The 16,804-nt window shown below is 38.2% G+C and overlaps 1 protein-coding gene across 1 annotated transcript; it reads right to left on the reverse strand.

Annotated features, from left to right (window-relative positions):
- Positions 1-3,894: 3,894 nt before the first annotated feature.
- LOC117628372 (40S ribosomal protein S20-2-like) lies at positions 3,895-6,707 on the reverse strand. Its single transcript, XM_034360803.1, has 5 exons — positions 6,054-6,707; positions 5,627-5,710; positions 5,295-5,408; positions 4,970-5,048; positions 3,895-4,187 (listed from the first exon to the last, which is right to left on the reverse strand). Exons 2-5 carry the CDS (start codon positions 5,670-5,672, stop codon positions 4,076-4,078), a joined length of 351 nt encoding a protein of 116 aa, XP_034216694.1. The 5' UTR covers positions 5,673-5,710; positions 6,054-6,707; the 3' UTR covers positions 3,895-4,075.
- Between the last annotated feature and the right edge of the window lie 10,097 nt (positions 6,708-16,804).

The raw sequence follows: 16,804 nt of genomic DNA on the forward strand, positions 1-16,804 counted from the left end.
ATTGGCTGCATCGAAGATTGAAACCCTCTAATACATGCCCCAACAGCCATAAAAAAATACAAAAAGTGATTGTTCTCATTGGTGTGGATGTATGTCCTTGTGCCAGAATTCACGCGTTCTAATTCGTGACAATGAGCTGGAAGGAGAGAATATGCCTCCTCGACTAACCTCTAGTGGACATTAGAGCTAACTCCCTCGATTTCCAAGCTTTGCAATAATTAATGGTGACACCAAAGTTTTGTTTCACATCTCTGATTATATCACTTGGTGTGTATATTGTGCGAGAATTTTTCAACTTCCGCTTCACTGCATTACCAACGAGTTTAGCACTTGCGTGATGATGCTTGTCATGTACAAAACTCATACCACATTAATGGACCGGATTATATTTCACAATCATGAAGTTCTTTTCTCCATAACTAGATGCACGAAGCCGCCATGGGCATGGACCTTGAGAACAAACCACAACCAATCGACTCTTGCAAGACTGCTTCACCTTAAATTCAAAGTGACCTCTCACTGCCGCCAACTGTAACTTGTTGGACAGGGCTTCCTTACTAGAGAAAATTTTCCCAACTTCCAATTGTGGATCCTAATTATTCCGTGAATACGCGCTTTCAATATCTTTTTCTTCATCATTTACAATACCCAAATTGTGCATGTTTTGTTCACCCATTTGCCTCCAATTATGTCGAATAGAAAGTTCAGACGTTGTTCCAAAACCCACCACACCCACTTGTGAAAATGTCTCCAAATGGGCCAAAATAGGAGGGGTTGAGTGCATTTGCAAGCCATTCATTTCCGTACCATTATCACCACTATGCACCCCTTCTACCCCTGTAAAATTAATCATGTCTAAATATTATGTTCCAAAAACACCATGTACATCACCATTGCTTTCAACTATGGCATTTGAAGAACAGCCCATCCGACTCATATCCGTCGTGATATGCATACGATCACCTACGACATTTGTCCCTCCTCTATCTTCTATGCTCACCAGTAAAGGAGCCACTTTCGAAGGAATTACGTCACAAATGTACTTAATAAAAAATTTAACATCATCATTGTCCTCAATCTTGATATGCTTACACTCATTCGAGGATATTGAAACTGAGAACTTTAAACAAAGCTTGTCTTCCATGTTGTTTGTATTAACAATTTTATGCACCCGTTCCAAAAGCTCACCAAACATGATGTTTCGCGAAACTATTATGCCTTTTGAGTCACCCTCTTCATATGTTCACATCTTCTTTGAGGTTACCCATTTTCCATTGTAGCAAACCAAAATTGCAATTGTGTCCATTTCTGACCATCATAAAATCTATCAATAAAAAATCCATTTTGTTAACACATTCTGACCATCATCATAAACCCATTTTGTTAACACATGTTAAGCTACTAATAAAAAATCTATCAACTAGTGTATAAACCATACAGATAAAACATCAATTAAACATTAATAACCAAAAATTTTAAAACATCAGTATTATGCAAAGTGAAACGGTTCAGTTAGCATAGCTGTGTTTCAAGCTCCAACAAGGAAGGCATGTATCAAGAACTCTTAAAGTTAAATCCAACCCAAAGCCATTAACCCAGGGTATCCTATTACTAACTAACTACTTACAAATTGCCAAACCTTGACTGTCCAAGGTTGTTTCATATCGAATATCATCCAAAAGAGTGAATACATTACTTTCAAGGAGATCTGCAAGTCCAAGTCTCAATCACAAAATAGTGCATACATCATTTCAAAGACAAATCATAAGCTCAAAACAGTGTATCCAAGTCCAAGAGCTTAACAACCACATGAAATATTTGGTAAGTTTCATTCAATCCCAGAAACAGCAAGCCACAACAGAAACCCATTAATATATCATTCAAAACAGTGAAAGCAATCACCAAATAATCTCAATCAATCAAACTATTGCCCTTCTACTTACAACTTATTTTCAATTTAGCCTTGACTCCTACCTAAAATTCGGCAGAGTCTCCCCTGTAATTTGTTCAATCCCAAATTTACACCTGTCAAAACAAGCATGTATATTTATACAACCAACTGCCAGTACTTAAATATACGCTCCAATAGTTCAGTTCTCAATCTAGGACAACATATCAGAGCAATTACTAAGAGTTTGCAAATGAGTTAATCCTTTTACAAAACAAAACTTCTATAACAAAAGAAATTCACGGAAGACGGAAAAATGGCCCGGTGGTGGATTCCTGTGCACGTTTACAGCTTGGGGGCGCAAAACATTCAAAAAAATGTGAGTGGACAAAAATAAAGGTTCAGAAAATAACATAAGAATATACTAACCCCCACTGTAAAAACAGTTATGTAAAACTGATTATTAAATCTGCATTTGAATCATACTAAAATTAAGGCGTTCACATATTTATATACGTATATGCAAATCATATTCAAGATCAATAAAACTCGCATAAAAGCACTGTAATCAATTCAAAACTACCACCTAGGTGTACCCCTTTAATTCCATCAATTCCTGGTATCCGTCAATTCCCCTGGCAGGTCTCAGTAACACAAAGTCAACCCGAGCCGCAAACTGGCAGGATTCAGGGGACCGTAGTCAGCCTGATCCGCATTCCTGGCTCTCACGGTCCTGGCGTCCCCGAAACTCGTGAGGCAAATGTCAAGTGCACTGACAAAACTGAAGGCAAACTGGATGTCCGTGGACATCATCATATCCAAAGGCAACATATACTGAAGGCAACCTGTTTCTGTAACTGGGTACATAATGTGGCTTAAGAAAATATAAAATTTCTGATAGCCCTGATGAAAAACTAAATTTTGGATTAAATCTAGAACTCTGCTGCCCTTTTTATCTTATATAAGTCTCAATCTCCACTTTCCATATCTTTTTAGCATTTTAACTAGGCAACGTATAAATAGAGATATTTAACCTCAACAAAACATACTAGGAAAACCACAATCAATAAAACTTATTCAATATCAAATAATGAAATTTATTTGCATAAAATCATTTATAAAAGAAAAGTCCACTCACTTCTGGTCCTGCGGGTCTGCCTGGCTCCGGGTGCCTTACTCGACAAATTTGGAGGAGAATTGAAGGAGAACGAGCGGTTTGAAATTTTGACAAAACTGGTCGGCTTTTTCGCGATTTCCGGCCAGCGCCAGTCGTTTCACAGGCGGGGAATGGTCGAGGAAGGAAGAGGAGACGGTGGCGGTTCGAACAAGACCTGTCCCGTGGCCGGTGGAGCTCCGTGGCAGCGACGGCTGTTCCTGGAAGGCGGCGGGCAGCGAAGCAACGGGAGAGGAGAGAGAGAGAAGAAACTGAGGGAGAAGAGAGAGAGAAAGGGTTAAAAATCTGATTTTTTTTTCGAATTACCATTTTGCCCCTCATGGTATTTTAACCGTATTTTCTTCGTTACAGTTCCGATTCGAGCCCACTCTGTGTCTACGGACTAGTTTCGTCGCGCTCTACGCAACGGCGTAAGTGGAATTGTCAAATTCCTTTTTGGTCAAAAAGTCAACTTTTTCTTAATAAAATATTCCGAAGGCAAAATTGTCTTTCCACAAAATAAATTACTAATTAAATATGAATTTTTGTTTTTGGTTATTACAACTGTTGTCTATTATATGTAAAGATGACCCTTTTTTTGAAAAAACTATCGTCTATTAATTGTGAAGATGACGGTTTCTTGAAAGAACTGTCTTTTGTTATGTCCAAAGATGTCGGGTTTGTTAAAAAACTATCGTCTATTAATTGTGAAGATGACGTTTTCTTGAAATACTGCCGTCTATTAACTGTAAAATTGACGTCGTAATTTTACATTTGAGCTTCTTTTTTCTTTTTTTTCCAATAGTATCAGAAATATATACTCAAATATGCTATTACTCACGCCACACATATATACTCAAAAATTGTTTCTTTCATAAATAGAATATCAAGAGTACAATAGAACAAAAAGAAATCTAAAAAATGAAAGTACTCTAGGGCCCACTAGCTGCAAGCTGCAAGCCTAATTACAATAATACACCAAAATTCATATACCTAATTATCCTCCAAGTCAAGTTCTCCATATGTATACAGAGCTATACCTTCATCATCACCACTTTTCCCCTGCATTTAATAGCAGGTTGAACCAACACTACTTCCCCCACGCTAGCAGTAGCTTCGTTAGAACCACTTTCTTGGCGTAGGAAACTGCTTGACAAGCCAAAATAATGTAATAGTGAGATATACAATCCAGATAATAATAGAAGTCACTCTATTGTTTCTAAGCCACTAATCAAGTAAACACACACATGGCCTATTTCCCATGACAACACAAAACAAAAGATTGGATATTCAGACTCAAGGCAGAGACACTCACATGTTTTTTGTACAAAGAATTAAATTAAGGACAAGCCTGTAAAAAAAAGATACAAGAAACAAGATGGGTTACGGGTAAAAGATCAAGTGCTTGGTCTTTTGTCCAACAACAGCATATTATCCAACACTAAATAAGAGAAATACAACACAACCATAGAATTGGAGAAATTCAAACTTCACTCACCTTTCAAATTCTCACAACCAAGCAGATAGAAGTTATAAGCTTTAACAAAAATAAAGTTCAACTTTTCAGAAAAGATTAAAATATTCAGTAAGTAATAGGTATGCAATTTTAGAACTCAGTGGTTGCAGTACCTGGAGGATATGGAATGCAAAGTAAGGGTGTTGGGGACACAAGATACACTCTTGGATGAGACTGGATCACACTACTTCTACCAAAGTCACATTCAAGGAAGTGTAGACTTCATATTTGGTAGATCAAGGAAATTGGAAACAACACTACCAAGTCTTTAAATTCAAAATTAGAACACGACAAACAAGCTCATTTTTAAGTAGGACGGCTACACTAAAAACACGTCCAGTTTAAGAGTCTGCGATTGTAACCTCCACTTCCACATTAGGTTCAATTATCAATTGTAATGGAAGTAATTTACCTGGCGACATCAGAAGAGCTGAAGAGGTCAATCACCCTCTTGTGGACACGCAACTCAAATCTGTCCCATGTCTTGGTACCTATAAATCACAAACAAAATTTTAAAGATACATAACCCTTTAAAATGCAAATGTAGAGAAACTGTACTTCAATAACTGGTCAGTCATGAATAGGCCACAGTAAGCAACAAATTTTACTTATGTAACTTGGCCAAACAAGAGAACTCCCAACTCTGAGTAAATGGCCATAAAAGCCATAAGCCTTGCCTAGCCCATAAAGCATCAAAACATAAGCTAACAACAAGAAAATTTCACAGTGAAACATACCTTCACCACAAGGGGACTTCCTGGTGGTAATGTGCAGAACCTTGGTTGGCATTCTCACGGGTCCCTTAACCCGGAGCCTCTTGTTCTTTGCACCACGAACCAGATCAGTGCAAACTATCAATATAACAGTGTCAATCCAGCAGGCTAAAGAAATATAACAAGAAAAATCTGAATTCTTAATAATCTAAACAAACTTAAAAACTTGATGTAGAGACAATAGTCGATAAACCCATTTCAACGACGTCAGACAACAATTAAGTACAAATGAAACAGAACATTATTGAAGCTCATCAAAACTTTGCATTTACAGGACTGTGGAATTTGGAGAATACCAATGCAGGCGCAGAGGAGCAGCATAGAGAAGAGGGAGGGTGCCATGGTTAAAGTCTTTCAGCTTTGAGGAGATAAGGCCTTTTCTGGATACCAAATTCATAAATAAGGGACTAAGATCATGGGACATATATAAGTCAAGCAAAATTTTGAAGAGCATAACGATAACCATAGAAGGGCATAATGATAGAAGTTATATTTTTGTAGATTCTCGCCTTTTTGATTCACACATATATAAATCCATAAAACAGAAAAAAAAAATCAGAAAAGTTGCCTTAATTTCTATATAAATCGAAAATATTTACAAAAATATAACAATTTGCCCAGATAATTTACAATTAAACACCCAAATATTTTAACCGTAAATCATATTAGGGATATAGAAATTGATTCTTCAAAAAGTATAGAAAATAATCCTAAGAGAAGGACCTGTGGAATAGAGGAAGGGAGGCTCTCATGGAGCCAGCCAGCAAGAGAGATCGAGCAAGCTAGAGAGAGACAACAAGAAAGAGCTCTGTCAAGAGAGAGCCATCGAGAGATAGACGATGACCGTCACCTCTTCGACAATGTCCTCTGATTTCTTTTCTGTCGAAGAGGTTGTATGTCTTCTTGGTGGTGGTGTCGACCTCATGGCGTCAGTTTGCGAGTGTCAACGAAGTTTGGGATGAAGATGGCGTCGATGGCGGCCGGTGATGACTAATGCGAAGAAGACGATGGCATCGACGACGTCGCTATGTCGATGGCATCGCATCATCGACGACGTCGCTGCGTCAATGGCATCGCATCATCGATGGCATCGCGGCGTCCATGGCGTCAATGGCCTGTACGTGCGTATGAGGAATAGAAAGGTGAGAGAGGGAGTGTTTCAGAGAGGGTTTCAAGGAAGGAGAGAGAAGAGGTCATGAAGTTTCAAGAAGGGAGAGATAAGGTTTTCACATAGACGGGGAAATCTGGATTTTAGGTCGAGCTCGAATTCACTTAAGCGGCTCCTTTTGTTTAGCGTGTTTTAAAAGACGACGCTTGATAATTGACAAGCGCCATGTTTTAAAAATCAACCCATTTTAGGGTTGTATAAGATGATATATTACGACAGTTTTACAAAATCGTCGTCTTTTTAAATACAATGACGGTTTTAAAGTGAATTGTTGTCTATTTTGAGTCGTGGTTTAACTGAATTGTAGTAGTGATGCCACTAACAACGCGCGTCTATTTCACGTTGTTGAAGTATACTTTTGACAACATGCACCAAGTGCACGTTGTAGTACACTATTTATAACAACGTTCCTTTAATGCGCGTTGTCCAAATGAAATTTAGAGAAAATTTCGCAACGCAAACATGCGTGTTGTGATATCTTTAAGTTCTACAACGTGCAAAGCATGTTGTCAAATTGTTTCATTTTTTTATAAGGAAATATACCCAAAATTTATGTGGGAGAACTCCCTCTCTTTCAAAATGTTAAAACATTCGAAAGTTCTCTAAAACCCCTCTCTTTTCTGAATAACATTTCACAGCCCCTCTTTCTTTTGCCATCACTTCACACTACTAAACCTAGGGAAAAATCCAATATCCCTACCTCTTTTGCTCCATCCCAGCCATCTCTCTCTCTCTCTCTCTCTCTCTCTCTCTCTCTCTCTCTCTCTCTCTCCCCCTTTTATGTGGCAAATCTGGTTGATTTAAGTGCTGCGCTTGTGTGTTCTCCTCCATGGCAGAGCTTCTAGGTATTGGTTTTAAGATTTTTCGTTCGAGTGTAATTTGGGGCTGAATATGGGTGATATTAGGTATTGTTATTATTTATATTTTTTCAATTTAATCTTTTGTGGGCGATTGGGGCATTATTTGTGGGAAATAGCTCTAAATGCCACCCGTTTTATAACTTTTTTTGAATATACCACCTCTCTCCAATTTTTTTGCAACTATCACCTATAAATATATATTTATTGTCCACTTATTGCACACATATCACTTTTCTCTGAAATTTAGCTCTCTCTCTCTCTCTCTCTCTCTCTCCATCTAGCTAACTACACATCTTCTCACGAAGAAGAAGATCAAGAACAACCTATAGGACCCACAGCTTTGCCCTCAAAACCCAGCTCTTCCCCTTCCTCTATGTTTTCTTCTCTACCCAAATCCAAACCCCAATTTCGTCTCTCTTCGAATCCCTTCTACAACCTAAACAAACCCAAACAAAACCATCTTTTCTGAATATGACAGCATGTGTTGGCATTAGGTAGCCATTGTTTGAGCATTTTGGTCCAATTTTGGGGGGTTTTGAAGTATGGGTTTACATGCCCTCTTCAAGAACAGCTTCTCCAGAAAATGAATTGTTGGGAATATGTAAGTTTTGATGTTAAATTGAACTAACTACGCATCTTCTCAAGAAGAAGAAGATCAAGAACAACCTACAAAACCCACAGCTTTGCCCTCAAAACCCAGTTCTTCCTCTTCCTCTTTGTTTTCTTTTCTACCCAAATTCAAACCCCAATTTCGTCTCTCTTCGAATCCCTTCTGCAACCTAAACAAACCCAAAAAAAAAACCATCTTTTCTGAATATGACAGCATGTGTTGGCATTAGGTGGCCATTGTTTGATCATTTTGGTCCAATTTTGGGGGGTTTTGAAGTCTGGGCTTACATGCCCTCTTCAAGAACAGCTTCTTCAGAAAATGAATTGTTGGGAATATGTAAGTTTTGATGTTAAATTGAATTTGATTACATAAATTGGAATTCTGATTGATTTCGTATGTATTTCGTGTAGAAAGTGAAGTATTGGGATTGATTTTGTTTGTCTGAAACAACAAATGTGTTTGTTCTTTGTCGATTGATTCTTGCATTTGGTATTGGGATTTTCAATGAACTTATAATTATATCATAGTGAGGTAGCATTGTTGATTTGCTATTGCAATCGTATTGTGATTTTATTGCGATTGTATTGTAGTGGTATTGCTTTTGTATTGCTCTGGTATTGCTGTTATATTGATTTTTTTGGGTGTTTTATTGATATGTTACTGTAATTTAATAGGAATATATGTTGATATCATTTTTCTTTATCTGCTTGTGATTTGAGTAGGAGTTGAGATTATTCTTGGCTGAAGTATTATTTACGATCTCTCTCTTTCTCTCTCTTTCTCTCTCTTTGCTCTTTGTATTTTTCTCAACATTTATGTGTTAATTTAATGTCTGGCATTGTTTTGGAACCATAATCATTGTCAATCTCATTGTTTCTTTAAAAGATTGCTGTGAAATTGTTACTTCATTTTCTTCTTTCCTTTGTTTTAAGATATTTTTGTTTGGAGAAAAAGAACTCTGTTTTTGTAATCTAAAAGACTAGGTACTCATGGTGAGTGTTTTCTGATCAACAAGATCCAGACTTTATGTATGTCAATTTACTACTTTTGCACTTAAACTTTGGCTGTCTAAAATTTGAAAAGTCTTGTATGCCAGCAGTGTATCTATGTCACACATCTTGGGTAAGAGGTATTCTTCAATTGTGATAGTTTGCTCTGTTGTACGTATTCAAACTGCCTCAAAATGTTTTCATTAGTGTCTTGAGTTCAATACCAACAAAAGTTTTTAAATGACAAGAAATTATGAAAAGCTTATACATAATAAACATATAGTTGAGCATAGCTAGAGTGTATATTTAGAAGATGTCATTGTGCTTCAAATTAGCAAATTTGTGGGGTGAAAACACAATGGTTGACATGTCATTATGCATTTGATGAAAATAATTGATGACTTTGTATGGAAGTATACTCATTAAATATCTTAGATTCTATCAATGAATGAAATTTAGATATTGGGTGACAAGAGGATTGATTTACTTGGTTTCTTGCTATGGATGAAGAATGGGAATGCAGCAATTTGACAGGTTGGTTTACTTTGATTTTAGAATTTTTATTATTATTTATGTATATGTTTGATTCTCTTATGCACTGGTGCTTTCATTGCTTTTATACTCAAGTTGCTGTTTAGCTATTGGTTTAAGATGCATTTGCTTGGTTATGTAATTAAGCATCAACTATGATGAGGTATAATTCACTGAGCCTCTTTGATATCCCGGATCTGTTATGCCTTGACAATTATGCATTCTTTGCCTCTCTTTTTTTTTTTTTTTGGCATAATTATATATATATACTTAATTTCTTTAAGTATTCAGATTTTAATTCTGGATTCTCAACTTTACTTATTAAATCAATTAATAATTCTTCTTGTTCTTCTTGTTTGGTGAGGACACTGATTGATTTAGACTTACAGCAATTATCTTGGCAATCGAATTGGATCCTGGGGGAACTGGGTTGTGACTCAGAAGAGTATTTTCAGAAGACTCAGTACAGCTAACCATGGTTTCATTCTCACTTGACTCAATATTTTTTAACTCGAGGACTTGGATTAATTTGTTTCTTTCTTCATCCGTGATTTTTAATTGTTTGATTGTGTTTTTTACTTTACAATTATTAGCATAGTGACCATACTTTTGACATTTATAACATTTCACTTTTCTTTTGTCGGTCTTTTTCTTAAAGCTATTTTTCTTTTCTTTATTGTGACTCTTTTTCCAGTTTTTCCAAGGGGAAAATCTTTTCTTATTATAAAATTCTTTATCTTCATGATTATATGGGAATGACTGTTTTCTACGTGAATAATGGCGGGTTTTTCTAAACTGTCGGCTGTGATGACTGGACTTATTCTTTCTAGACGGAGGAATAGATATTAAACCGTATAGTTCGCAGAAGTTTCCTACCAGAAGGGGTCTAGAACCAAGGAATATGAAGGAAGAACAAAGCTGAGTATAAACAAGTAGACTAAGAAAATAGACGCAACTTATGCATGTAGCAAATTAATGCATATATGAAAATAGATGCAATGAAAATAAGCATTAATCAAAATAAGCAATTCTCAAAATCTCAAATATATTGATTACTTACAGAATGCAAAACACTGATACCAGAAGGGGTCTAGAACCAAGGAAATGTGAAGGAAGAACAAAGCTGAGTATAAACAAGTAGACTAAGAAAATAGACGCAACTTATGCATGTAGAAAATTAATGCATATATGAAAATAGATGCAATGAAAATAAGCATTAATCAAAATAAGCAATTCTCAAATTAATGCATATATCAGACTGATGAATGCACGGGTTCGGATGCTTTTCTTCAGGGCTCATGATGCGAGGCAACTTTAACTTTACTTTAATCATCCCCTAGATTGAAAGGACCAAAATCATAGGGGTCTTGCTCATCTGGATAATCACTCCACCGCATTTTTGGGGCTGGAGCTTGTTGACTGGTTGGCTTGGGCTTACTAGTAGATGTTTGTGACGCAGAAGAGGCATCAGAGTCTGCATCATCAATCATCTGAGAGGCTTGGAGCATAAGCTGGCAAGCAAGATCTTGTAATTCTGACTTGGACCTACCCTCGATTGGGAGAGAAGAATGTGATGTGGCAGGAGAACTCTTTTTCTCAGTGTGCGGATTCCTGACTGGAGGAAAATCAGCATAAACATAATCTGCAATACGCTCAAGTTTAAATTTATCCCACCATTTGATTGAAAATTGGCGAGAAGGGACTCTGGTTTCCCAATTAACTTGATAGGACCATTTAAGGATCCAAGGGACTTTATATTTGGCAACAAAATGAAGCAGATTGGGGAAGAACAACTCAGATTCTTTAAATTTATTTTCATTAGTAAAATAATTGACTAATTCTTGCATGGGGGGAGGAAATAAATCAATGACTGGACCATGTTTTTCCCACCAGTGATTGAACCAGTAAGGAAAAGAGCTCTTGAATTTGCTATCAAAGTTTAAGAACCAAGAGTGACTGAAATCAACTGTTTGGTGAAGCATGATAGAATACCATGCTTCGATATAATCATAATAACTGTATTGAAGTTCTGATTGGAAAACTTTGAGATCATAGGGATGACTACTCTATTCATTTTCATTGATGATTTGGTGAATGTAAAGAGAATGATAGAGGATGATATGGAGGTTTTCTCTGTCTTTGATTGGCTTAATGGTGATGGAATTGGTCTCATGAAGGATATCTCTGTAATATTTGAGGTTCTTGAATGGTGCTGGGGGAATGAAATGACTATTTGGTGGAAAATAAGACTTAGCAATGGTGATGGGATTAGCAATTGAATTATATTTGGACTCAATGACAAATAGGTGACTATGACTCTTGACCATGTATGGAGATGTCTTCAGGTAAGAAACAACTGGGGGGGTTAGTAATAGCAATATCTTGAAAAGGATCATGACTAGAAATTAAAGCAGACTGGAAACTGGGGCGAACCTGGCCGACTGTGGCTCCTAGGTTGGCAAACCTGTTACTAATTTGGATAGGAGAGCATCCCGGAAAGGGGACGATCTGGGAAGGAGGCTCAAATTTGGCTTGACTCATGGATGATGGGAGGACTCGGAGTGACTGAGGTTGACTGGGTTGACTTGATTGACCAAGTTGACTCTTTTGTTTATCATCTTTTTCTCTTTCTTTTCTTCGTTCTGCCATTGTTTTCCCTGCATAAATTCTCTGGTAAGGAAATCAGGAATAGAATTCTCACTTCCTCTCAAATATTCAATATCAAAATCAAAAATACTCAAAATAGCTTGCCATCGTGCAAATATTTGTTTGGATGCAGTGTTTTGAACATCTTTTTCTAATACATGCTTAGCAGACTTACAATCAACACAGACTAAAAATTTTTGATTTAATGAATCAGACTAAAATTTATTAATGCATAATACAATAGATAATATTTCCTTCTTAATAGTACTAAATTATTTTGAGACTGTGACCAAGTACCAGAATGGAATTGAATAATTTGCTCAGATTGACTAGTATTGACTCTTTGTTTGAGGATACCTCCATAACCAATATTAGAAGCATCAGTTTCAACAATTTTGAATGAATCAGCAGAAAGGATACCAAGACAGGGAAGAGTCTTGATATGAGTTTTGATCTGTTTGACTATATCAGTATGAATAGGTGACCATGGGGGGAGGAGGGTGGTTGTTCTGGAGACGATCAAATAAAGGCTTACATTGTTTTCTCAGATTTTGGTAAAAGTCATAAACGTAATTTAGAGATCCTAAAAATCGCTGGAGTTGGCTTTTGTCTAGGATTTGATCAGGAAACTTATCAGCAAACTGAATAACTCGATCTATGCGGCTAATCTGTGACTGGCAAATGTTAAACCCAAGAAATCTCACATTAGTTTGAATTAACTTAATTTTCTTGGCAGAGCCAACTAATCTACTTTGTTTAACTATTTGTAAAAATTTATGTAGATGTTTCCAGTGTTGTTCTATAGACTCAGAAAAGATAAGCACATCATCAATTTATACTATGGAAAAATGGCTGAAAGGATTGAAAATCTCATTCATTATATTTTGGAATTCACTGGGCGCATTCTTAAGGCCAAAAGGCATAACATTCCACTCATATTGACCGAAAGGGGTAACGAAAGCAGTTTTGTATTTATCAGACTCAGAAATTTGTATTTGCCAAAATCCACTCTTCATATCAAACTTAGAAAAGATGACGGATTTTCCTAATCGATTAATTAAATCTCTTTTGTTAGGGATTTGATATCTAATCTATTCTAAGACAATATTAAGTGGCTTGCAATAAATGACTAGTCTCGGGACTCCGCATTCTAATTCAGCATTTTTTTGGACATAGAAAGCAGGACAAGACCAGGGTGACTTGCTCTTACGAATTATTACTTTTTTAAGCAAATCGGTAATCTCAGTTTTACAAAATTTCATTAGTTCTTGGCTCATTTGAATGGGTCTTACTTTAGTGGGGATGTAACACCCCGACTCCAGATTAAAGGTTTATTTTAATCGATTTAATTAAAATTACGAATTTACCCTTGGAGTAGGGGTAAATTGGTCACTTTCTTCTTCGGAAGGATTTTGGGACCGTGGATGGTATTTTTGGGTAGGTGGTACCGAGACGAATTCGTAGACAGGCGGTAGGCTTGAATCGGAGTTGTAACGAAAAAGTTACGGGCAAAACACTTCCAGTGGCAAACTTGTAATTATTTCGAAAAGTTTGGTAAAAATCAGATTTTCACCTCAGCTTTCTCTCTCTCTCTCTCTCGCGACACTCTCTCTCCTCAGTCTCTCTCTCTCCCCGACGTCAACTCTCTCTCTCCTCGGTTCGCGCAGCTCCGGCCACGGCAGGACCCGAGACCGATCCCGATCGATCCGCCTCGACGTCCCGATCAAGCCTAGGCCGTTTTCCCCGTCAGAAACCACGAGCTCCGGCCACGAGCTCGACTGGTTCGAACCGAAGCCTTCTCGCCGTCGCGCCGCCGCCTCCGCCGCCCAAACTCGGTGATTGAGGTATGGTTTCTCCTCCTTTTTACGAGTTCTAGCTGATGTTGGTATAGGTTTGGATCGATTGTGAGTGTGGAAAACCGATTAGAAAACCTAGGGTTTGGGCCGAATTTCAAACTGAAATTCCGGCCAGTTGCCGCCCGAATTGGGCCTCCCCGTAGTTAAAGAAAGTGATCCTGACCTCGAGTAGAAGCTAGGGTAGGAAGGGTGAGCTCGGGTGTGGAGTTTTTCCGTCGCCGAAAATTACTCTACACACCCACGCGCTGCCGGCGCGTGTGGCGGCGCGTGGGCGAGTCTGGTGAGGCTGCATTGTAACCCGATGAGATCCTTAGGTTGTCACGAGCGCGTAGGAATTCGCGGATCTCAATTCGTATGTCGTTTGACTATCGAACGGATTTTCGCATATTGTGCGTTATCCGGGTTCGATAGGTTTCGACCGTTAGATCTTTCTCGAAGTAAAGTATGTTGTTCTAGGAATTCCTAGGACCGTATGGGACTTCACGGATTATGAATCGGAACCCCGGATGTTCCGATTCAAAAATGCAAAGTTTGCGGGTTAGCGATAACCGTAAAATCGGGATTAATTCCTAAACCTGTAATCGGACCTTAGGATACCTTCTCTAACGTGCACGTAGGGGGATTTGGGGGAATTAATCATTTAATTGGTGATTTCCGCTTCGACGTAATTTTATATTAATTAACGGTTCGTATCTCGAAATAGGTGTTTCGACTGCACGTACTCAGCAGGCAGGACCCTCACGTGGTCAAGCAGCGTGGGACTATCTGTGAGTGGACTTTGTTTTAATCATATGCATGGTTTTAATTGATGAAAGTTTCTGCATAATGTTTTAATGGTTTATGGAATATATATATTATATTCATGAAATGATTTTTGTTGGTCGGGTAGTTTCTGAATATATATATATATATATATATATATCGAGTTTGGCATTCTTGGGTTTTGAGAGTGTCTTTGTGTGGATATTGGGGAGGTATATTTATATATTCACTATAGATGAGATATTGGGGTAGTTGGAGGTTGTTGTGGAAGAGTGTGGTTTTAGAGAGAAGTCGGGTGATTACACTACGTAAGTACCTTCCCTAGTTACTAGTCTCACTCGCGGCGTTGGATGTTCCGGTGTGTGAGACACTTTCCATATGCGGCGTTGGATGTTCCGGCATGTGGAAAGACTTATTATAGAGTTTAGGGTCATCACCATGGCGTTGGATGTTCCGGTGTGTGATGATCCAGTCTGCGCGCGTAGGACATAGTTTGGAAGCTACACATGGCGTTGGATGTTCCGGTGTGGGAGCTTTGGAGTTTCGTCCCCCGGTTGGACCGCTCATCCCTAGACGCAGGATAGCACCTAGAAATCCTGCAGACTAGTTAAACGATCCCCCAGTTGGATTGTTTTCCCGGTACCTAGGTGGTGTGCTGAGTATATCGTATAGCTATTTATATATATATATATATATATTTATTTATACAAGTATCTTTATACGGGTATGTATGGTTGAGTGGGTAAGGAAGTTAGTGGTTTGAAAGGAGTGGTAAGTTTGAGTGGGTGTGGTTCCTTTTTAAAGGAGGTAACTGGTATTTTCTGAAATGTTTTTAATGAATTAAGTTTTGGGTAATTATTTATTGAATTGTGAACCTGCATGTCTTGAGCATTATTTTTACATGGTGGGGTTATTATATTGTTTTAACTGCAATTTGGTTTTTGTCCACTCACATATTTTCTGTTTTGCAGTAGTCGCTCCAGGAAGCGTGCAAGTGGTGTACGAAGTTCGATCTGTGCATCTTTCTAGTTAGGAACTGAGTAATTTCTTCTACTCAACTGTACTTGTAATCTAAATTCAGTAGATGCTCTGTATCGCCCAGATAGATTTTACTTGTGAGGCCGGAGGCCACTTTAGTGACTTGTAAAATTGTGAAAGCATGCTGATGGTTGGGATTATTACTATTATTATTACTGTGTGTTGCAGGTTGAGTAAATTTTTGTTGGGATTGCTTAGTTTACAGGGGAGACTCTGCCAAATTTTTGGTAGAAAGTCTCGAGTTTTAATTTAGTGGGCCCGGCATCGGGATGATGTCGGAACAAAGACGGGGTCCGCTCCGGTTTCCGGGAAATTCCGGGGCGGGTCCTGTCAGCTTGGTATCAGAGCATTAGGTTCATTTTCCTTCGACTATTGCACTTTTGCTGCATTGTTGATCTAATGATTTCATGATTTCCTTGTGTAGAATCATGTCAGCTCGCAGAGCTAGAACAAGAGGCCGCGGTCAGAGATGGGGGCCGAATCCTCCACCTCCATCTCCGTCACCCCCTCCTTCACCACCGGTACCTTCACCTCCACCATCCCCACCTGCTGGAGATAATGCTTTGGATATGAGGCATGTGCTCAGCCAGTTCACTCGCACAATGGCTACAGCCTTACGGGGAAGGCGTGGTACAGAAAGTTCTGAAATTAAGAGAGTTAAAGAACTTGGGGCAAAGGAATTTGTGGGCAGTACTGACCCAGCAGAAGCAGAATTATGGATTACTGATGTGGAAAGAATTTTTGAGGTTTTGGAATGTCCAACTGAGGATAGAGTCCGCTTGGCTACCTTTCTACTCAAGGGCAATGCTTATCATTGGTGGAAGGCAGTAAAAAGGGGTTATGAAAATCCGGCTGCCATAAATTGGGAAGAATTTCAGCGAATCTTTTCAGAGCAGTTTTACCCACCTTCTTATAGACATGCAAAGAAGTCAGAGTTTCTGTATCTGAAACAGGGGTCTATGTCAGTAATGGAGTATGAACACAAGTTTAATGAGTTGTCCAGATTTGCTCCAG

This window comes from Prunus dulcis, chromosome 5 (assembly GCF_902201215.1).
Source record: "Prunus dulcis chromosome 5, ALMONDv2, whole genome shotgun sequence".
Classification (NCBI taxonomy): domain Eukaryota; kingdom Viridiplantae; phylum Streptophyta; class Magnoliopsida; order Rosales; family Rosaceae; genus Prunus; species Prunus dulcis.

What these genes read in the sequence shown, in the direction of transcription:
- LOC117628372 (XM_034360803.1), bottom strand. Translation starts at nt 5,672, where the DNA reads ATGGCACCCTCCCTCTTCTCTATGCTGCTCCTCTGCGCCTGCATTG. An exon ending in GCTCCTCTGCGCCTGCATTG is followed by an intron (nt 5,409 to 5,626) that starts GTATTCTCCAAA and finishes TTATATTGATAG; the next exon opens with TTTGCACTGATCTGGTTCGT. An exon ending in GAAGTCCCCTTGTGGTGAAG is followed by an intron (nt 5,049 to 5,294) that starts GTATGTTTCACT and finishes TGTGATTTATAG; the next exon opens with GTACCAAGACATGGGACAGA.